This window comes from Perca flavescens, unplaced genomic scaffold, assembly GCF_004354835.1.
Source record: "Perca flavescens isolate YP-PL-M2 unplaced genomic scaffold, PFLA_1.0 EPR50_1.1_unplaced_scaf_4, whole genome shotgun sequence".
NCBI classification, from domain to species: Eukaryota; Metazoa; Chordata; class Actinopteri; order Perciformes; family Percidae; genus Perca; species Perca flavescens.
The window spans coordinates 317383-341306 of NW_021166691.1; the positions used below are offsets into that span (position 1 = coordinate 317383).

At 42.8% G+C, this 23924-nt stretch overlaps 1 protein-coding gene and 1 long non-coding RNA gene across 2 annotated transcripts; both read left to right on the top strand.

Moving 5' to 3' along the window:
- The first annotated feature begins 259 nt into the window (after positions 1-259).
- On the top strand, positions 260-2653 carry LOC114551726 (uncharacterized). The gene is made up of 3 exons (XR_003691987.1): positions 260-360; positions 2039-2125; positions 2622-2653. It is a non-coding gene; the product is annotated as an uncharacterized LOC114551726 (long non-coding RNA).
- A 2499-nt stretch (positions 2654-5152) lies between these two features.
- Positions 5153-23389, top strand: LOC114551721 (NLR family CARD domain-containing protein 3-like). Its single transcript, XM_028572686.1, has 14 exons — positions 5153-5220; positions 5803-5919; positions 7068-7172; positions 9209-9287; positions 9450-9506; positions 9865-11621; positions 11717-11890; positions 12401-12574; positions 12981-13154; positions 13599-13772; positions 18556-18729; positions 19725-19837; positions 22129-22166; positions 22652-23389. The coding sequence occupies exons 1-14, from the start codon at positions 5153-5155 to the stop codon at positions 23201-23203; spliced, it is 3756 nt and encodes a 1251-aa protein (XP_028428487.1). The 3' UTR covers positions 23204-23389.
- The last annotated feature ends 535 nt before the right edge of the window (positions 23390-23924 follow it).

A 23924-nucleotide genomic window follows, 5' to 3' on the forward strand; every position in this document is an offset into this window, starting at 1 on the left:
TATGTTTGTGTTGAAGACTTCACTGTTGGTATCAGTGAGGAAAGAAGACAGAGGGGGGGATGGATTTCATATTTTAGGAAACATGTTCAGCTTGTGTAATGAGTAGTCAGTGTCTACAGTCATTACATCTTTCAGTCAGTAACGGAGCATCAACAGCAGTCCAAATGTCATTTTATTGTGAAAATCTGCTCCTGTTGCATCACTTCCTGTCTGCTTCCTGACAGGTAGAGCTGGGACTTTTTCCAGGTAACAGCTCACCTGTGTCAGACATTTCTCTCCAGGTGGAGAGTGACCCTCTTCTTCATCAACTCTTCTTCATCAACTCTTCTTCATCACCTCTTTGGACTGTTTGAAGAAACTGTAAGTTGCTGTTTGTTACCTTAACACCACGTTAGTCTTTGGTCTCTTCAGGGTTAGTTTCTGGCTCTGTAATGTTAAATATAATGTTTCTACTTCACTTCTTATTTCCTGAGGAAGTGTGGAGGACTCTTGTGTTGGAGATAAATCTCCATGTTGGTGATTTACTGGAATCAAACAGCTGATCTTTATTTCCTTTCTCCAGCTGTCAGAAATCAAACGGTTGTCTACATCAGAGTAAAGTGAGACACAACACAACTCTAATGTTGCTGCTAAAATGTTCAATGTTCGGTTTTATTGACATTATAAGACAGAATTGTCCAATGAAATGCAATCATCATTTACAGCTGGCTCTGATGAAGTTAAGTTACCCATGATGCTTAGTCCTTCACTTCATCTCAGAGGAACACATTACACTCTCACACCTCCATTACATCCTCATTCTTCACATGGATCCATTAGAGGAGCAATACATCACATCAATGGCCAGATAATCATATTCATGAATCATATTCATCAAAACATTTCATATCTTTCAGATGTACTGTCTTTATGTGTTGTGTCGACTGCTTCACTCATCTTATATCCTTAGTCGCCTTTTTGAGGTGGATTGTGACTCGTAGGGGAAATTAGCACTCGCAGAGATCCTTACGTTTTGTTCAAATAATGCAAGCTTTATTACGTCAGAAAATAAATTCTCCGTGGTTGACTTTCAACAGAGACTTAAACGTTGACTAAAATGAATGATCACACATACTACAAATGGCCCGATACCATTTTTTTTTGCTTCCTGCTACCGATTCCGATATTTGAACTTATGACGGCCAATACCGAGTACCGATCCGATACCAGTGTGTCATATATTTGATTATGTTTTAACAGCTGTATACTACTATCCCTGTATGGATGTGATATGATTTCTGTCTTTGTTGTCGGTCTGGCTCAGGTTAAACTCTTTGTGAAACATGAACAAACACAGAACTTTCTTTTTATTCTCCAGTTTGACAGTCAGTTATAACGGAAAAGAACATAAATAAACTACTTTAACGTAGATTTTCTCGGATCAATGCATAAACTCCAGTACTTCCCGATACCGATACCAGCGTTTAAGGCAGTATCGGAGCCGATACCGATACTGGTATCGGTATCGGTCCACCTCTAACACATACTACGGTCACTAAACTGTTTCTCTGTCCACCTCTCTTACTCAAACAAAAGAACTTCCCAAGCTGTGACCCAGCTGCTCATTATACCTGTGAAGGTGACCTGATTAGGAGGAGGAGCGCAGGTTGCCGTAGTCTAGTCATTTATTAAAGTTATTTCTCCAGATAGGAAGTCCAAGATTTAAATTTAACAATTTAGAAATGAAATAGAAAAATAATACAAATCATCTTGTTTGTTTCTACAATGAAATGAATAAATACCAATTTACTTATTATGGCTCCAACATTATGCAAAAAATAAATAAATAAAAGGATTACGTTTTTAAAATAATTAAGTAAAATAATATATGTATATATAATAAAAACGACTAAAATAAAGGGATATAGTATTACTAACTAGTACATGAATTGTAATAAAATGTAATTTAAAAAAGTAGGGTGAGTATGTAAGATAAAAACAGAAATGAAACCTTAAACATCTGTAAACATGTTTTAATGTGTGAATATGTTTGGTGGAGCTCTGCTTGTAGTTCCTGATGATGTCACCAGAGGGCGCCATGACATCACTCACCAGCTCAGAGATGAAGACAAACTGGGGACTTTGGGTTAGTTGGATTGTTCTTTATTTTGGTGTTTCTCTCTAAAATAACAAATGACAATATCACCAATAATCAGTAACATTATAATGAATCATGTTGTTGTTTGTTAACGGTTAAAATAACTTTTAACTGAAGTTTAATTTCCTGTTTATCACCGCTGGTTGTTATAAAGAGTTACTGCTCCTGTGATCTCTGTTGTCACAGTGTTTCTGGTTCTACAGGATTCTTTCTATCTCCTCCTCCTGATAGTGATGTAGATCAGTACATGTACAAGAATTGTGTGACAACAAAGGTGGGAAGACTAACAGTTGAGCATACCAGGGCAGATGAATAGTGCAAAAGAACGTAAACAGATATGATAGCGATGCAGGTGAAGATGTTTTTGTAGTTCATTCCAGTCATTTGGGTTAGGGTTCCAACAGGATTCTTTCTGTCTCCTCCTCCTCTTCCTCCTACTCCTCCTCCTGATGAAGCTGAAAAAGGTTTGTTGTTTTGCTGTCAGAGACAAAGGTTTCAGTCGACACACACGATAAGATGTCTGGGTGTCCCAGAGGTCTTCCAGGTCCAGCTGCACCGTGAGAAACCCTCCAATCACAGCAGTCAGTACGTAAGTCTTTCACTTTTTCATCTTCATATTGTGTTGAGTTCAGGGACCAGAGAGTCTGTCTGTTTTCTCTCCACGTTAGTTATCTGCTCAGCCAGCTGCTGTAACTTCATACTGTGCTATTAGTGCTTTTACTGCAGTAACATGTCTGGATACTTGCTTTAATCTCAGAAGGAAAGCTTGTGCTTGTTATTGTCCTCCATTTATCTGACAGCATGTTACTCTGCACATTCACACTTTACACACAAAGTCTGAATCAGCAGTAAAACATGATGTAATGTTCCAGAGAATCAGCTCTCTCACTGCTACTTCTACATCAAGTACATTTAGTAACAGAGGAGGATGTTGGACACAGTATTTACAGTTTACACACAAAGTATGAATCAGCAGTAAAACATGATGTAATGTTCCAGAGGACGTTGGACAGAGTATTTTCACCGTGTAGTAATAGTTTGAAGTACTTTGTCACTGAGTCTGTTTAACGATAAAGTTTGTTCATCACATTTAAAACATGCTGGAACTCGAGGTGTGGAAAGTCCCTCTGTTGTCTGAGTGTTTCTGGTTCTACAGGATTCTTTCTGTCTCCTCCTCCTCTTCCTCCTCTTCCTACTGATGAAGCTGAAACCGGTTATAAAGTTAGGCAACATTTTGGTGAGAAGGAAACTGTTATGTCCATTTTCAAAGGGGTCTGTTGACCTTTTTGATGTTGCTTTTCTTTAAATAATCTATTTTATTAACTTTTATTTCTTATACTGCACTGTAACTTTTATTCTTATACTGCACTATCAATTTTATTCTTGTCTTTTAATGTTTTTAATTTGTTTATTATTGTTTTTTAATTGTTTTCTAACTGCTCTTTAATGTTTTATGTAAAGCACTTTGAATTGCCCTGTTGCTGAAATGTGCTATATAAATAAAGCTGCCTTGCCTTGCCTTGCCTCTGTCCTCCAGGTATCTGAATGAAAATGTTTGTCTAGGCTGAGCCTTCTCTTCACAGACACGCCCTCTCTATGATAATCCATCCAGTTATTATCAGGCAGCTGATGTCCTGCCAACAGTTTCTCACTACCATCTCGTAAAATATGGACGCTTGGTCAGGTGTCTTTGTTGTTATTATTGAAGCTAAAAGTCTCCTTTAGCGCCATATAACGCGCTTTAACTAAACGTGCTTGGCCGGTATTATTGGCGTCCCTTTTAATGCAGTTATGTTAAGGGAAAGGTCGTGGGTGGGCTTACGTTTCCGTGACACGCGGCTATAACGGGACGGTTAAAGACACACACGTGACCCGATTCCCGGTCTCCTGGGTGAAAGTCCTGTGTCTGACTCATGCCCCCAACCAACCTCCCTATTACATACTACTCGCTAAACCCCATGTAGCTCCTGCTCTCCCTGGTACGTTTTCGTCGCTTCAGGCGCTGACAGTCCAAACGTCCGTATTTTACGAGATCGGTGAGAGAACGGGTAGATCCCGCAGGCCTGTGTGCTCTGACGCAGCCTTGTTATCTGAAAACTTGTTCTGCATCTTTTCAGTGTAGCTCCTCTTCTCTCCTCTGATCTCTTTAGTCAGAGTGTTTCTGGTTCTCCAGGATTCTTTCTGTCCTCTTCCTCCTCCTGACAAAGCTGCCTGAGTTCAGCTAGAAACTGGTTAGTTCTGGCTCTCCTGTTAAATGATGAAACACTGTGATGCCCCTTTGGCTCCCAGCCCTCAATGTGCTGTCTGTAATGTGGAGTTCTCTGCTGAGGTTTTCTCTGTTAAAGTCCAGAGAACAGACAGCTGCTGGAACTTCACACTGTGCTATTTGTACTTTTACTGCAGTAACATCGTCTGAATACTTGCTTTAAACTCAAAAGGAAAGCTGGTACTTGTTATTGTCCTCCATTTATCTGACAGCGTGTTACTCTGCACATTCACAGTTTACACACAAAGTATGAATCAGCAGTAAAACATAATGTAATGTTCCAGAGAATCAGCTCTCTCACTGCTACTTCTACATCAAGTACATTTAGTAAAAGAGCAGGACGTTGGACAGAGCATTTTCAGCGTGTAGTATTAATAGTTTGGAGTACTTCTTCCACTCACTGAGTCTGTTTATCGATAACACGTTGGAACTCGATGTATGGAAAGTTCCTTGTGTTGCATTCATGGGCTGAGGCTAAGTTTGAAGATGAGTGGTCCGAGCCTTTCTCCGGCTGTCACTCTTTATGATGCAACTTTGTGTTCAAATTCAATAACATGTTATTTGTAGTGTCCAATCCTAATCAGGATAGAGTAGGTGTAGAGACTCCTGGCTCCATCTAGTGGACTGATAGTAGAACTACAGCAGCTGATGATGCATTCAAATGACAGTGATGTGAAAGAGACAAGAAGAGCCAATGACATACTGTATAATGTTGTGTTTCTTCGGCAGATGGGTACATATTTAGCAGCATGGATCAGTGTGAGGACAAAGAAACCACTCTGAGTGGGGAACAGGACCACCAGACCAAAGCTCAGAGGTGAGAAGACAGTCCACACCAATAACTATAACCATAACTATAAATATATAGTTTTAAAAATCATTGTAACTCCAGAAGATGGTGAAGTCCACACCATAACTATACCGACAACGATAATGGAGAATGATATATGATACTCTCTGTGTTTTTGTTCCGGTGGTCTTCACATGCAGATCTGACACCGTCCGCCTGCTCTGACCCCCTGCTCTCTGGAGCGCTGTTTCCTGCAGAAGGCAGCGGTGTTGGCGCCCCAGGGGGCCGCGGGTCAGACTTTTTGTACCCAAATTCACAAAAATGTAGGATATTACTACAGACATTCCTGTAATTCTACGATGAAACATCTGATGTCATGTGTTGCAATCAGCTGGAGCGTGCAGCGTGTGTGAATTCACTGTTTGCAGAACGTTAACTTTCAGCAGTGTGGATGCTAACATCGTTATAGTTCTAGTTATGGTTATAGTTAACGTTCTTGGTGTGGACGGCCCTTAACCATCCAGCACTCAGAATACTTGCATCAACACCAACATTATTCACACCCGAACCTCTGGCTGTGTTGTGTTTCTAACCCACTGATTTGATCAGGATCCACCAGCGACCAGACTCTCCTGAACCAGAACCCAGCTGTGTGTCCTTCAAGAGTGACCGGTCTAAGGAGTGGCCTGTAGCCTTCAAAGATGGACGTCACTCTGTTGATCAAAGGTGAGGATTCAAAACGGAGTAGAAGACAAACAAAACATTGTGTTTGTGTGAGATCTCCAGTTTTTTACTTTTAGTGACTTATATGGAAGTTCTTTGAGCACTAATGTTCTTTTTCAAATTAGCTAATACATGGTTAAACCTCGTTGGCTCTTACCAGTGTAAGAGCCAGGGGGTAAGCCACAAAGCGTAGCTCCTATGGAGACCTATTGTTGCTATCAAGCCATCACCCCCCGTTAGCATCCCATTGACTACCATTCATTTTGGGATCACTTTGACAGCAAATAACTTTACATCTGAAACGTTTAAAGACTTTATTAGTCCGTTGTTTATTTATAAAGAAACACGACAATGTATTAAAGGCTCCATAGCCTTGTATCTCACGTTATAGGTCCGTAGCAGATGTTTTTATGAAAATAGGCTAACGATTGGGTCATAACCACAAGACTTACTGTCGCATAGTAGAGGAATTACCGTATCGTACAGGAGAAGCTCGCAGGCAGTTTGGACTTACATTAGCTGTTTACGTTTAATTACTAATGTTAACTAGCATTTTAGTTAGCAATAATTAGCCTGTGCCTATGTTATCTCCTAACATATACCTACGCTCTCCGTATCTGCAAAATTATGAATGATTGACATTTCTCTTGGCACAGCTACCAGAAGACTTACAACTTTCAGCCAGGTTGCTCACGTCACATCTACGTCTTCAACTTTAGTTGGAGGCTGCTCAGTAACACTCAGCAAGCACCGGAAAAGTGCTTCTAATATCCTTCACTGGTCTCAGTCCAGAGTCTATGGGGTCGCTGTGTCCATTATTTTTACTGTCTATGGTACTTCGTCCACAGCAATCCCACCAATCAGTCCCAAAACGTCCCAGTTAGAGAGGAAATGCCCTAAACATATTCTTTCTAAATCTTTACAATTATTCCCTGAAAGAACCAAGCAGGTCTGCCTTGTTGCACCATCCGCATCTTCTTCTAAACTTATATTTTCAGCTTGCAGTTTGCGAGTTGGAAGTTTGTTGTTTCCCGAAGCAAAAGGAGCTTTGGAAGGGAAGGGACATCTGGCAGATTGTTGTTGATCCAGATTATCCTCCAGTAAACTGAGAAGAAGAAATGGAAACTAAAAAAAAAATGTCTTTCTTTCAGGTGGAAGCTGGATGAACCAGAACCCGGCTGTGTGTCCATTAAGAGTGACTGGTCTAAGGAGTGGCCTTTAGCCTTCAAAGATGGATGTCCCTCTGTTGATCAAAGGTGAGGATTTACTGAGTATAGAAAAACAAAACAATGTGTTTGTGTCAGATTCTCAATTGTGAGATCTCCAGTTTTTAACTTTTAATGACTTATATGGAAGTTCTTTTTCAGCAGCAGCTGCCTCACACTCACTGTACAGCTGGTCACTGTACAGTGAGGGAATGTCAAGTTTTTGTCACTCACATTTCAATTCAGACTATTACGTAGACGACTGATGACCTTAAAGCGTGCATCTCTAACCTTAAAGGGCTTGTCACACGGGGCGCGACACTTGGCCTGCGTTGTCTTGTGGATCTGCGGGGGCTACTACGCTCCTCATGTGAAGGACAACTCGCCGCGATTAAACGCCAGGTGATCAATGGTAATGTGGTAACCATGGAGATTCTGTGCACTACTGTATCCCTGCCCTGAGATTAGCTGAATGTGGCATCATGTATCCCTAATCACAGCTCAATTTATAACCGTAGTGGCCATCCTAGTCTTTCCTAACCACTGACTGTTATTGTTGATAGCTAAAGTTAGCTAAATTAGCATAATCATAATTGCAGATCAATCCAGTCTTCTGCTGATGCTCTGACAAGTAAAAAACAGAAGCTTCAGTCTCTTGTTCATTCATTTCCATTGCTCTCTCCTGCGGCGGGCGGGCGTATGCGCGGGCAGGCGTATGACGAGCATGAACACGACAGTTTCACGGGATTGTGCCCACTTGTCGCGTCACCTGTCAAACTGCCCACGGCTCCCTATCTCCCTATCCTAAGGCACAACAATCGCCCCCGTGTGAAAAGCCCTTAGGACTTGTGCAGCCTTATAGTTGGTGTGATCTTTCAAACACTGTTGATAAACCTTCCAACATGATTGGATGTGGGGAACTATTTTCATTTTGTTCCAATATTCACTTGTTTTGTGTTCACACTGAGTTTGTACAAACAAACCATGACTTGATTTTCCACCCTGTTTGGCTATGAGGCACCAATTTCTGGAGAGATGTGCTCTCAGGCTCAGTACCATGCCTGCTTTACTTCTGACACCACAAAAATCCACTTAACAATCTTACGCTCCGTTTTACCCACAGTCAGAAAGAGGACCCTGAAAAACTTGAGCTGAAGAGAGACATGGAGAGAGAGAGAGAGAGAGAGGGAGAGGGGCGGTACTTTCTAACATTCCTACGCTGGGTTTTACATGCAGCTTTTTTCTTCCGCTATCGCTCTGCAAAAGTAAACTCGGAGACATATCTACTAATATTGCTAGACAGTTTTTACCTCAACAAGAAATCTCATCGAGTTTAATCTTGTGATATCTTGTGGGGACAAGATCTTGTCACACCTCTACCATCCAACAGTATCCTCAGTCCAAGTTAACAGTTCTGCTTCCACCTCTTGAGTGGTATGCGAGTCCGCTCCAGGTTTTGACAAGGTTTGCCGAAGGAAATAACTTTGCCTTGTGGTAACGATCACATTGAAAAATAAATAACAGTAATTTCTTATACTGCACTGTAACTTTTATTTGCATATTTTATCTCACAGTTCTTTAAATTATTATACTGCACTGTACATTTTATTCTTTTTTATGTTTTTAAATTGTTTTTAATTGTTTTCTAACTGCTCTTTAATGTTTTATGTAAAGCACTCTGAATTGCCCTGTTGCTGAAATGTGCTATACAAATAAAGCTGCCTTGCCTTGCCTTACCTTGAGTCAGCTGATGGTTTACCAAAATCGTTTTGAGGCCAACAGAAGGTTTTTCACCGTTGACTCCCCAAACTTCTTCTACCTACAAATGTTTCCTTCCATGACCACAGAAGCTGCAGACCTCCTGGCCCCATGATACTAGTCTGCTGTTTCAGCAGTCCTTTAGGCCAACGATGTTGTAGCCCCTGTTTGCTTCTTAGTTCTTTCTGTTGATTCACAGTGGGATCAGCAGCACCACCAACCCTGATTCAATGTTTTAATTAACACCTTAAGTCAAAGGATAGTTACCTTGTATTTGCCTCTGTGTGGACAGATATGATGTGAGCTAATTCTTCCTTATTCCTCAACAGAGAGGACCAGGAGAGCTCAGAGGTTCCCAGTGGTCAGTCTGCTCAGCAGCATCAAACACACCTGGACTCCGTATTTATGGTCTGTACATCTACAACAACTACTTTTACATCTATTCTGTTCACAATCATCTCCATGCTGCACTTTACAGCCCAGTGGGTTGTCAGTCTGTCTAACAATTATCTGATATTTGCTTCCATGATTTCAGTTTGATTGTGCCATTCATATAATCTTCTGTTCCAGCTCCTGGAGGAGAACATCGTCACTTTTGTGAAGAACGAGCTAAAGAAGATCCAGAAGGTTCTGAGTCCAGATTACCCAGAATTCTCAGAGAGTCAGAGGGAGGGTGAGGATGAAGAGCAGAGGAGGAGCAGAGAGGCATTTTTGAAGATCACACTGCACTTCCTGAGGAGAATGAAGCAGGACGAGCTGGCTGAGCGTCTGCAGAGCAGTAAGAGGATTTTTCTAAAGATGTAATGTGCTGGACTAATGGGACATTTACTAATGTCTTTAGAGAAGGGTAAAAGTATGTTTCTGTGTCTTTTTATAAATCACTTACTGATCTTTTTTCTGTATTCATTCAGGGAGTTCTGCTGGAATTTGTAAGCGTAAACTCAAATCTAACCTAAACAAGACGTTTGTGTGTGTGTTTGAGGGGATTGCTAAAGCAGGAAACCAAACCCTTCTGAATCAGATGTTCACAGAAATCTACATCACAAAGGGAGGGACTTCAGAGGTCAATGATGAACATGAGGTCAGACAGATTGAAACAGCATCCAGGAAACAAGACAGACCAGAAACAACCATCAGACAAGAAGACATCTTTAAAACCCCACCTGGAAGCAATCAACCAATCAGAACAGTGATGACAAAGGGAGTGGCTGGCATCGGGAAAACAATCTTAACACAGAAGTTCACTCTGGACTGGGCTGAAGACAAAGCCAACCAGGACATACAGTTCATATTTCCATTCACCTTCAGAGAGCTGAATATGCTGAAAGAGAGAAAGTACAGCTTGGTGGAACTTGTTGATTACTTCTTTAGTGAAACCAAAGAAGCAGGAATCTGCAGGTTTGAAGAGTTCCCGGTTGTCTTCATCTTTGATGGTCTGGATGAGTGTCGACTTCCTCTGGACTTCCTCAACACTAAAATCCTGACTGATGTTACAGAGTCCACCTCAGTGGGTGTGCTGCTGACAAACCTCATCAGGGGGAATCTGCTTCCCTCAGCTCGCCTCTGGATGACCACACGACCTGCTGCAGCCAATCAGATCCCTCCTGAGTGTGTTGACATGGTGACAGAGGTCAGAGGGTTCACCGACCCACAAAAGGAGGAGTACTTTAGGAAGAGATTTAGAGATGTGAAGCAGGCCAGCAGAATCATCTCCCACATCAAGACATCACGAAGCCTCCATATCATGTGTCGCATCCCAGTCTTCTGCTCGATCACTGCAACAGTTCTGGAGGACAAGTTGAAGACCAGAGAGGGAGGAGAGCTGCCCAAGACCCTGACTGAGATGTACATCCACTTCCTGGTGGTTCAGTCCAAAGTGAAGAACATAAAGTATGATGGAGGAGCTGAGACAGATCCACACTGGAGTCCAGAGACCAAGAAGATGATGGAGTCTCTGGGAAAACTGGCTTTTGAGCAGCTGCAGAAAGGCAACCTGATCTTCTATGAATCAGACCTGACAGAGTGTGGCATCGATATCAGAGCAGCCTCAGTGTACTCAGGAGTGTTCACACAGATCTTTAAAGAGGAGAGTGGACTGTACCAGGACAAGGTGTTCTGCTTCATCCATCTGAGTGTTCAGGAGTTTCTGGCTGCTCTTCATGTCCATCTGACATTCACCAATTCTGGAGTCAACCTGCTGTCAGAAGAACAAACAACCTCCTGGCTGCCTAAAGTCTTCAGAGAAGAACTAAAACATCTCTACAAGAGAAAAGAAACAACATCAACACAGTTCTACCAGAGTGCTGTTGACAAGGCCTTACAGAGTCCGAATGGACACCTGGACTTGTTCCTTCGCTTCCTCCTTGGTCTTTCTCTGCAGACCAATCAGAATCTCCTACGAGGTCTGCTGACACAGAGAGGAAGTAGCTCACAGACCAATCAGGAAACAGTTGAGTACATCAAGGAGAAGATCAGTGAGAATCTTTCTGCAGAGAGAAGCATCAATCTGTTCCACTGTCTGAATGAACTGAATGATTGTTCTCTAGTGGAAGAGATCCAAATGTACCTGAGATCAGGAAGTTTCTCCATAGATGATCTGTCTCCTGCTCAGTGGTCAGCTCTGGTCTTCATCTTACTGTCATCAGAGAAAGATCTGGACTTGTTTGACCTAAAAAAATATGATGCTTCAGAGAAAGCTCTTCTGAGGCTACTGCCAGTGGTCAAAGCCTCCAACAAAGCTCTGTAAGTGGTATGTATTCATCAATAAATAATAAATACTGATATCTTTCAACAGAAGTTAAATATAATAACTTGTGTCCTTCCTGTTGTCTCTCCAGACTGAGTGGCTGTAACCTGTCAGAGAGAAGCTATGAAGCTCTGTCCTCAGTTCTCAGCTCCCAGTCCTCTAGTCTAAGAGAGCTGGATCTGAGTAACCACAATCTGCAGGATTCAGGAGTGAAGCTGATCTCTGTTGGACTGAGGAGTCCACACTGCACACTGGAGACTCTCAGGTCAGGATTCATTCAACTAATGTCCATTTAAACTCTTATTAACTTTAGTTGATAAACAGCTAACAAGGAGACTCTCAGGTCAGATCAAGAACAATAATCTTTGAAACGACAGTATTGAAAAATACTTTGGAATTAAAAAATGCGAATGTTTGCAAAGTATTTAATTCAGATTTAGAATCACTTCATAAAGAATGAAATATGAACTGTGGCTGAGATCCAGAAATAATTTATATATTTAATAGCATGTGACTGTGATTACTGGACGTTTGTTTATCCCTGATTATACAACAAGTAGATCCGACCAGAAAATCTGATTGGTCAACTATACATTTAGAACGTGCTCAAATCAGCATGACAGCACACCCAGAGCCATTTGAGCACACCTGGTGCATCACATAAAATATTACAACAAAAGCTAACTTCCAGGGCTGAATAAAAAAAAAAAAACAGTCCTATCTTTCAAGAGGAGTTACATATAAATATCTTGTTTCCTTCCTGTTGTCTCTCCAGACTGAGTGGCTGTAATCTGTCAGAGAGAAGCTGTGAAGCTCTGTCCTCAGTTCTCAGCTCCCGGTCCTCTAGTCTGAGAGAGCTGGACCTGAGTAGCAACAACCTGCAGGATTCAGGAGGGAAGCTGATCTCTGTTGGACTGAAGAGTCCACACTGCACACTGGAGACTCTCAGGTCAGATCAAGAACAATCATTTTTGAAAAATAATTTGGAAACAAAAATGTGACTGTTTTGATTTAGAAACACTTCATGAAGAATGAAATATGAACTGTGGCTGAGATCCAGAAATCATTTATATCATATGAGTTTGCTTACTGGACGTCTGTTTATTCCTTCAATGTTTCCAACTTGTTTAGAGTAGAGAAGCAGATATTTAAACATGCTGAGAAGGGATTTCATATACTGTATCACCAAAAGTCCAGACTCATCATTTAAACATGAATGTAATTTGTCTAATATATTTCTCTGAACTTTAGGCTTTATTAAATTGTAACTGCCCTTAAATCATCAATAAATACTCTGCTATCTTTCAACAGGAGTTAAATATAAATACCTTGTTTGTTTCCTGTTGTCTCTCCAGACTGAGTGGCTGTAATCTGTCAGAGAGAAGCTGTGAAGCTCTGTCCTCAGTTCTCAGCTCCCAGTCCTTTAGTCTGAGAGAGCTGGACCTGAGTAACAACAACCTGCAGGATTCAGGAGGGAAGCTGATCTCTGTTGGACTGAAGAGTCCACACTGCACCCTGGAGACTCTCAGGTCAGATCAAGTTAATATTTTTCTTTAATGTGAGATATTTCCCATGACATCCCATGTCAGGACTAATATTTAAGAAAATCTTTGAATGCTTGAAAGTATTTCGTTTTTTATTCACAATCACACGTTATAAACCATGAAATAGAAACTGTGGCTGAGATCTAGAAATCATTATATTTTAATACCATGTGACTTGATGATTCCTGTTTCAGTCTTGATTAGTTATCTACAACTTGTTTATAATAAAACAGAGGATTTCAATTCAATTTTATTTATAGTATCAATTCATAAAAAGAGTTATCTCAAGACACTTTACAGATAGAGTAGGTCTAGACCACACTTTTTAATTTACAAAGATGCATCAATTCCAATAATTGCAGTAATTTTAACTGAAAAGGGATTTAATTAATTAAATGTTATCTGTCTTGTTTCCTGTTGTCTCTCCAGACTGAGTGGCTGTAACCTGTCAGAGAGAAGCTGTGAAGCTCTGTCCTCAGTTCTCAGCTCCCAGTCCTCTAGTCTGAGAGAGCTGGACCTGAGTAACAACAACCTGCAGGATTCAGGAGCGAAGCTGATCTCTGTTGGACTGAAGAGTCCGCAGTGCACACTGGAGACTCTCAGGTCAGGATTCATTTAACTAATGTCCATTTAAACTCTAATTAACTTTAGTTGATGAACCGCTAACATGTAGCTTTGTGTCTGTTGATATGATAAACTTAAACAGTTAAACAGTTTTGAGCATCAGAGTTTCTTACAATTAGGATTTTTAATCATTTGCTTTTGTTGTGGAATAATTAAATACCACAGATGATTTTAAAAATGTTTTCTTAATCTGGACCAAAATGGACCTGGACAACAAACAAACATAAAACAAACTCATGCAGTGTTTCCTCTATGTTGATTGGCAAGTGGCGTTCCGCCACGGTTAGATTTCTCCCGCCACGGTATCAGAAATGTACAAAAAGCCGTCTATCAGCCGTGATTGTTAGAGAGCATGTTGGAGAATAGCGCGGTCGCACACTTCACAATGCGAGTGGGCACGCGTGCCACTCGGAGAAAAGGGAAAAAGAAAAAAGAGACAGGCTGTCCGGAGGACCCGGTTGAGATGGCAGGTGTGCATCCGTGAGAACTGTAATTCGTATAACTTATATTGTCAGTTCATTTAAGCCTGTATTAGTCTATAGTTCTTGCACATTTTTAGTTTCACCTTCACCTGCTAGCTAAATTGCACGTGGCTGTTGATTCAATACGCCTTTGATATCATATCATGGCATAGTAGGCTAAACCGTGATTATTCATACATTCATGAATCATATTGGGGGAAATTCATTCAACATAATTCACAGCCAAATAACAATTAAACGTATTTTTTTTGAACATTTATAACCTAACTTAACCTTGCACTGCCTCCGATTTGGTGTCTGCTGCGCCGCTTCCCTTTTTTTCCTCCATAAACTCCACTCTCAGCTACGTTGCCAGTGGGAGAGGATGTGTGCAATGATTCCAGCCAGTTGTAGCATGTATAAAGTTATATGAACACGTAGTTAAGCTACCGGCCATCTACGTGTACCGCGCCTTTCACAGAGTGAGCAACCGGTGCTTTTCTTCTGATTCAGAACAGAGTCCATCTACGCCGTAGCCTACATTACCGACTCTGGCTTTGCCTTCGGGCCATCGGTGATGCCCACACTTGTTACTCGAGACCGGTAGTTACATTTCTCTGACAGAGACTATGATTATTACTAAGCAACCCAGATGCATCTTCAACCACGCAAAAGATCAAGATCAAAGAGCAGTCAATATCACCGTGTATGGCCAAAATGGGTAAAAGTGATTATATTTTCTTTGCCTTTTGTGTAATGTATATGAAAACAATGTTATATGAAAATACAGACTATTTTAGGAACAGTCAGGTACCAGCAGAATTGTGTTTTTTTATTTAGCAAAGTTATTACACATTACAATTTACAATTTCAAAACGGTCAAAATGACCGTCCTGGCTGTTCTAGTGTTAAGGAACAGGCCACAGGGGGACCATCTATCAGCATGTATGCTACTCAGCATTAATTAATTCAGTCTGATCTGCCATCCATCCATCTTCCATCCATCTTCGTCCGCTTATCCGGTGTCTGGTCGCGGTTGGGAGCAGCTCCAGCAGGGGACCCCAAACTTCCCTTTCCCGAGCAACATTAACCAGCTCCGACTGGGGGATCCCGAGGCGTTCCCAGGCCAGGTTGGAGATATAATCCCTCCACCTAGTCCTGGGTCTTCCCCGAGGCCTCCTCCCAGCTGGACGTGCCTGGAACACCTCCCTAGGGAGGCTCCCAGGGGGCATCCTTACCAGATGCCTGAACCTTCTCAACTGGCTCCTTTCGACGCAAAGGAGCAGGAGCTCTACTCCGAGCTCCTCACGGATGACTGAGCTTCTCACCCTATCTCTAAGGGAGACGCCAGCCACCCTCCTGAGGAAACCCATTTCGGCCGCTTGTCATCTAAATCTCGTTCTTTCGGTCATGACCCAGCCTCATGACCATAGATGAGGGTAGGAACGAAAACTGACCGGTAGATCGAGAGCTTTGCCTTCTGGCTCAGCCCTCTTTTCGTCACAACGGTGCGATACATTGAATGTAATACCGCACCCGCTGCGCCGATTCTCCGACCAATCTCCCGCTCCATTGTCCCCTCACTCGCAAACAAAACCCCAAGGTACTTGAACTCCTTCACTTGGGATAATGACTCATTCCCTACCTGGAGTAGGCACTCCATCGGTTTCCTGCTGAGAACCATGGCCTCAGATTTAGAGGTGCTGATCCTTATCCCAACCGCTTCACACTCGGCTGCGAACCTATCCAGTGAGTGCTGAAGGTCGCAGGCCGATGATGCCATCAGGACCACATCATCTGCAAAGAGCAGCGATGAGATCCCCTGTGACTGTGCAACCCCTCCCCACCCCGACTATGCCTTGATATCCTGTCCATAAATATTACAAACAGGATTGATGACAAAGCGCAGCCCTGGCGGAGGCCAACCCTCACCTGAAACGAGTCCGACTTACTGCAGAGAACCCGGACACAGCTCTCACTTTGGTCATACAGAGATTGGATGGCCCTGTGAAGAGACCCCTCACCCCATACTCCCGCAGCACCTCCCACAGTATCTCCCGGGGGACCTGGTCATATGCCTTTTCCAGATCCACAAAACACGTGTAGACCTTGGGCATACTCCCAGGCTCCCTCCAGGATCCTTGCGAGAGTGAAGAGCTGGTCCGTTGTTCCACGACCAGGACAGAATCCGCATTGTTCCTCTTCAACCCGAGGTTCGATTATCGGCCGAACCCTCCTTTCCAGCACCTTGGAGTAGACTTCACGAGGGAGGCTGGGAAGTGTGATACCCCTGTAATTGGCACACACCCTCTGGTCCCCCTTTTTAAAAAGGGGAACCACCACCCCGGTCTGCCACTCCTTTGGCACTGTCCCAGACTTCCAAGCAATGTTGAAGAGGCGTGTCAACCAGGACAGCCCCTCCACACCCAGAGTCTTGAGCATTTCTGGACGGATCTCATCCATCCCAGGGGCTTTGCCACTGTGGAGTTGTTTGACTACATCAGTGACTTCCGCCTGGGAAATTGACAATGATCCCCCATCATCCTCCAGCTCTAACATAGAGGGCGTATTAGTCGGATTCAGGAGTTCCTCAAAGTGCTCCTTCCACCGCCCTATTACCTCCTCAGTTGAGGTCAACAGTGTCCCATCCTTACTGTACACAGCTTGGATGGTTCCCCGCTTCCCCCTCCTGAGGTGGCGAACAGTTTTCCAGAAGCACCTTCTCCATGTCTTCTCCAAACTTCTCCCACACCCGCTGCTTTGCCTCTTTCACAGCAGAGGCTGCAGCCCTTCCGGCCCTTCGGTACCCTGCAACTGTCTCCGGAGTCCTCTGGGATAACATATCCCGGAAAGACTCCTTCTTCAGTCAGACGGCTTCCCTGACCACCGGTGTCCACCACGGTGTTCGTGGGTTACAGCCCCTTGAGGCACCTAAGACCCTAAGACCACAGCTCCTCGCCGCAGCTTCAGCAATGGATTCGGGTTCAATGCCCCCAGCCTCCACAGGGATGCACGAAAAGCTCCGCCGGAGGTGTGAGTTGAAAGTCTGTCGGACAGGGGCCTCCTCCAGACGTTCACAATTTACCCGCACTACCCGTTTTGGCTTACCAGGTCTGTCCAGATTCTTCCCCCACCCCCTGACCCAACTCACCACCAGATGGTGATCGGTTGACAGCTCCGCCCCTCTCTTCACCCGAGTGTCCAAAACATACGGCCTCAGATCAGATGAAACGATTATGAAATCGATCATTGACCTTCGGCCTAGGGTGCTCTGGTACCAGGTACACTTATGAGCATCCCTATGTTCGAACATGGTGTTCGTTATAGACAATCCACGACTAGCACAGAAGTCCAACAACAAACAACCACTCTGGTTTAGATCAGGGAGGCCGTTCCTCCCAATCACGCCTCTCCATGTGTCTCCATCATTGCCCACGTGCGCGTTGAAGTCCCCCAGCAGAACAATGGAGTCCCCCACTGGAGCCCCATGCAGGACTCCAGTCAAGGTCTCCAAGAAGGCCGAATACTCCGAACTCTTGGTTGGTGCATATGCAAAAACAACAGTCAGAGTTTTCCCCCCCACAACCCGCAGGCGTAGGGAGGCGACCCTCTTGTCCACCGGCGGTGCTCAGCCGGGGGCTTGTGAGTATCCCCACACCCGCCCGGTGCCTCACACCCTGGGCAACTCCGGAGAAGAAAAGAGTCCAAGCCCTATCCAGGAGTATGGTTCCAGAACCGAGACTGTGCGTAGAGGTAAGCCCCACCAGATCTAACCGGTAGCGCTCCACCTCACGCACCAGTTCCAGCTCCTTCCCCCACAGAGAGGTGACGTTCCACGTCCCCAGAGCCAGCGTCTGCTGCCAGGGTCTGGTCCGTTGAGGCCCCTGACCTTCACTGCCACCCATTTGACAGCGCACCCAACCCCAGCGGTTCCTCCCACAGGTGGTGGGCCTATGGGCTAGAGAGATGGGAGCCACGTAGCTTTTTCGGGCTGTGCCCGGCCGGGCTGTGTGGCAAACACGGCCACCAGACGCTCGCTGACGAGCCCGCCATCTGGACCTGGCTCCAGGCGGGGGCCCCAGGCTTCCTCCGGGCAGGGTCACTCCATCTCTACCTCGTTGTGTCATAGGGAGCACAAAGCTCCAGACAACACAGCCCTCAGGGTCATAGAGACACACAAACCTCTCCACCACGATAAGGTGATGGTTCCCGGAGAGGCAGTCTGATCTGCCCCCACTGCTAAAATCAATGGCTCCACTTGTTGACAGAGGGTTCCTGTGTGTTGTTCTGTGTGTTTGCAGACTGTCAGGCTGTCTGATCTCAGAGGAAGGCTGTTCTTCTCTGGTCTCAGCTCTGAGCTCCAACCCCACCCATCTGAGAGTGCTGGACCTGAGCTACAATCATCCAGGAGACTCGGGAGTGAAGCTACTTTCAGCGGGACTGGCGGATCCTCTCTGGAGACTGGACACTCTCAGGTACAAACAAAAAGGAGTTATTTCTGTAGGAAGTTTTAAAGGAGAACATCTCCAGGAACTAAAATGATAACTCCCTTTTGAATAAATAATGAATAAATGAGCAATGTGCTTTCTACACTGTGAGAAGAGTGTGTGTATGAAGCATTAATCTACTCTTTCAGCTAGTTGGCTAGCTGCTTAAAATGTCAGTTGCCGGTGCTGCATGGCTCATGTGATCAATCAGAGACGTATACTGACATCTGGACCAATTATTGTACAAAGTTCCTCTTGTGCTGTGAGGCCGACTCTAAGTTTAAAAAGTCCCTCAAAATGGTCTTTCCAAAATGTGGAAAAGTTCAAGGGGTATGAATACTTTTGAAAGCCCTTATGTGATGCAGCATCCTGTCATACTAAGTTTAAAGTGATGGCTTAAGGACAATACACAACATCAGTTACAGACTGACAAACATATTACAATGGTATACACAATATTTACTATACAATATTTAAAGTGCTTTAAGTGCTGAGTAGACTTAAAACACTAAAAACAAGAACATGTTTCCAAAGATGTTTTTTTCAGTAGTTTCTCAAGTTGTTAAGTTAGGGCGACGTCATAAACTTTGTAAAACATTGTTTAATTCATGAATTCATGAATGTCCAAATGTAATAGGTCCACACTGTTATTTGTACTCTATAACATACAGTGGGGCAAAAAAGTATTTAGTCAGCCACCAATTGTGCAACTTCTCCCACTTAAAAAGATGAGAGAGGCCTGTAATTTTCATCATAGGTACACTTCAACTATGAGAGACAAAATGAGAAAAAGAAATCCAGAAAATCACATTGTAGAATTTTTAATGAATTAATTGGTAAATTCCTCGGTAAAATAAGTATTTGGTCACCTACAAACAAGCAAGATTTCTGGCTCTCACAGACCTGTAACTTATTTTTTAAGAGGCTCCTCTGTCCTCCACTCGTTACCTGTATTAATGGAACCTGTTTGAACTTGTTATCAGTGTTAACAGTCACAGTCCAAACTCCACTATGGCCAAGACCAAAGAGCTGTCAAAGGACACCAGAAACAAAATTGTAGCCCTGCACCAGGCTGGGAAGATTGAATCTGCAATAGGTAAGTAGCTTGATGTGAAGAAATTAACTGTGGGAGCAATTATTAGAAAATGGAAGACATACAAGACCACTGATAATCTCCCTCGATCTGGGGCTCCACGAAAGATCTCACCCCGTGGGGTCAAAATGATCACAAGAACGGTGAGCAAAAATCCCAGAACCACACGGGGTGACCTAGTGAATGACCTGCAGAGAGCTGGGACCAAAGTAACAAAGGCAACCATCAGTAACACACTATGCCGCCAGGGACTCAAATCCTGCAGTGCCAGACGTGTCCCCCTGCTTAAGCCAGTATATGTCCAGGCCCGTCTGAAGTTTGCTAGAGAGCATTTGGATGATCCAGAAGAGGATTGGGAGAATGTCATATGGTCAGATGAAACCAAAATAGAACTTTTTGGTAAAAACTCAACTCGTCGTGTTTGGAGGAGAAAGAATGCTGAGTTGCATCCAAAGAACACCATACCTACTGTGAAGCATGGGGGTAGAAACCTCATGCTTTGGGGCTGTTTTTCTGCAAAGGGACCAGGATGACTGATCCGTGTAAAGGAAAGAATGAATGGGGCCATGTATAGTGAGATTTTGATGAAAACCTTCCATCAGCAACGGCATTGAAGATGAAACGTCTTTCAGCATGACAATGATCCCAAACACACCACCCGGGCAACGAAGGAGTGGCTTCGTAAGAAGCATTTCAAGGTCCTGGAGTGGCTTAGCGTGTGTCCAGATCTCAACCCCATAGAAAATCTTTGGAGGGAGTTGAAAGTCCGTGTTGCCCAGTGAGAGCCCCAAAGCATCACTGCTCTAGTGGAGATCTGCATGGAGGAATGGGCCAAAATACCAGCAACAGTGTGTGAAAACCTTGTGAAGACTTACAGAAAACGTTTGAGCTCTGTCATTGCCAACAAAGGGTATATAACAAAGTATTGAGATGAACTTTTGTTATTGACCAAATACTTATTTTCCACCATAATTTGCAAATAAATTCATTAAAAATCCTACAATGTGATTTTCTGGATTTTTTTTTCTCATAGTTGAAGTGTACCTATGATGAAAATTACAGGTCTCTCTCATTTTTTTTTAAGTGGGGGGAAGTTGCACAATTGGTGGCTGACTAAATACTTTTTTCCCCACTGTATTGCATTAATTTCCCTCTGTAGGGCTTTTATTTTAATGCAGCTTTGGTTGAATACCACAGCGTTCATATAGCCTATCGATCAGTTTATCAGGAACTAGACACGAACATCTCCATCCTATAAAACAACAACCTGTAGTTTCTGTAATATTCTCATGACCTGGTCATTGTGATATGATAAAGTATGCTAGGAACACACTCTCATACACATCAAATAGCCTATTATAGGAACAGCTGATTTCTGGAGCAGTAAACAGCTTTAGAGGACGTACTATGAAATAAAATCCTGACTTAGACCTCCTCTATCTGGAAAGTGTCCTGAGATAACTTCTCTTATGATTGGGCACTTTAGAAATGCTTGTAATTCCATGCTTTTTGGTCTAAACCAAATTAAAAGTGGTACAGCTCCAATATACTTCATATCATTGGAAAGGTAACACTCTTGAGTTTTTGTTATAAGTGTCAGGATGATTCTAGCCTTACTGACACAGTGTTACACAGGCTAGAATGGCGTTTTTTTATTTCCGTCCAAATCATACATCTGTAAAATGATTAAAATACACTTCTGTAAACACATCTGGTGAGATACAGACAACACAAGGCCATAACCAGAATCCAGAAGCCAAAAGACTCAAAAATGGATTATATATGAATTTTTTTCTACAGATATGTCTGTCCGTTTTTCTTATTTCCATTTGAAAAGTGCAAAGAAAAAAGAAGAAAAAGTACAAAATACAACACTTCTTAAATACACAAACACACCCACATCAATCACACATGAACTTTAAATAACTATTTGCATAAATATATAGAATTAAAGGAAATTAAACTTAATTAAATATTGTAATTGATTGACAGCCCAAATATCAATATAAAATGAGTAAATTCCAACCCTACATTTGATAAGAATGAAGCTGTGTGTGAGAGTGATGTAATGCCCCCCCTCCTCATTTCAGGGTGGAGCCTGCTGGAGTCAGATGGTTGACACCAGGTCTGAGGAAGTGTAAGTGTGTTTTTAATTTCAATCATCAAACTGTGACATCACTCATTCAACCTTCTGATGTATAGAAATAATAACATTAAATACTGAGAGTTAATGCTTAAAGCTGTATGTGTCAGATAGGAATGTCAGTTTAAGGGTGTTGTGCTCATTGTTAAAGGGCTGTCTGCAGTCATTAAGGAAGTGGCTGTACTACAGGTGATCTCTGATGCACATAAAGTTAAGCTTAAGTCATAACAAATAGTTTAAGCCTTTTATGGCATTAGAGTGCATTGTGTACCAGACAGATAAGCAGAAAAACAAGAAAGACAGTTAAAGTTAAAGACATTAGAGGAAGTTGCACCACAATGAGTCCCGACCTTTGTGTGTGTGTGTGTGTGTGTGTGTGTGTTAGTGAAGATAACAGTTTCTGTGTAGAAACTAGAAGTCACCCTCCAATAGAACCCACAATTGTGTTGTACTTTTATTCTGGACACAGTACATGTTGCTTAACTGAACTCTTTGTCTCAGATTGATCCTTGTGTTCTGGTAAACTTAATCAAAGAAGGCGCTGGGATTTTACATGCCTTAGGGCCTCATTTGGACACATTCACACTATAGATGTCATCATCAAAGTGCTGACTGGTTAATAACTGCAGCTGTTTTGTTTCTCCTTCTCTCCATCAGATTCCTGTGAACTCACACTCGACACAAACACAGTGAACAGAAAACTCAAACTGTCTGACAACAACAGGAAGGTGACACATGTAGAGGAGGAGGCAGCGATGGGTTTGGTGGACGACAGGTTTTACAACTGGTATCAGCTGCTGTGTAGAGATGGTCTGACTGGTCGCTGTTACTGGGAGGTTGAGAGGAGAGGAGATGTTAATATATCAGTGAGTTACAGAGGAATCAGGAGGAGAGGAGACTGGGATGACTGTTTGTTTGGAGGGAATGATCAGTCCTGGAGTCTGATCTGCTATGATAATGGTGATGGTCGTTACACTGTCTGTCACAATAACATACCAACACCCATCTCCTCTGTCTCTGATAGAGTAGCAGTGTATGTGGACTGGCCGGCTGGCTCTCTGTCCTTCTACACATTCTCCTCTGACTCACTGATCCACCTCCACACCTTTAACACCACATTCACTCAGCCTCTTTATCCTGGGTTTGGGTTCTGGCCTGGTCCTGGTTCCTCAGTGTCTCTGTGTCCTCTGGAGGACGGAGAGTCTCCTCCTGTTTCTCACTGCTGATCACTTGAGTCTGTACAGGATCACACTTACAGAAATATTTCAGGTTATTGTTATGAACTAATGAATTAGCTTTTTATAAAATAATCCAGAATGATTGAACAGATTCCTGGTGAACATTGTAAACTTCTTCCACTTCCAGTCCTTTAAAGATGGAAGCTGTGATCATCAAATTGTGGAAATGCTGTTGACTGGTGTCATGTTTTCTTTTGAATTCTGTCTCTTTTCACTATATATATATATATATATATATATATATATATATATATATATATATATATATATATATATATATATATAACATGTGCAGGCTAATGTCAGCAAAATATCAGTGCTATCGTTATTCTGTATATTGTACGAGATTAATAGTGTAAGGCAATGTTTACAGCGTAGGAGAGAAGCAACGGAGGTTTGTGTGTTTAATATATTTCTCTGAGCAGTATGAACAATGTCAATGAAACCCAAATGTTCTAGCTGTAGCTAGTCTGTGTTACAACTCCATTATGTGAGCTGTCTACCAGGGAAATCACGACACACATCATTACATTTACGTTACAAGGTAGAAAATAATTTGTTATCATTGACGTAAGGAAAAGTATCCTAGACGTTGTTCTAATGTTATGCACAACCATGCTATAGTTAGCCAAGCAACAATTACCGTTTGAGAAGAAATCAGGCAACTTCAGTGTCCCTTTTAAAATCCTTGCTCCTTATGAACTCTTTC

Excerpts from the sequence above, each read along its gene's own strand:
- LOC114551721 (XM_028572686.1), top strand. The coding sequence starts at position 5,153 with ATGGATCAGTGTGAGGACAAAGAAACCACTCTGAGTGGGGAACAGGAC. Across the intron at positions 13,155-13,598 it reads TGCACCCTGGAGACTCTCAG|ACTGAGTGGCTGTAACCTGT; the intron begins GTCAGATCAAGT and ends TTGTCTCTCCAG. Across the intron at positions 13,773-18,555 it reads TGCACACTGGAGACTCTCAG|ACTGTCAGGCTGTCTGATCT; the intron begins GTCAGGATTCAT and ends GTGTGTTTGCAG.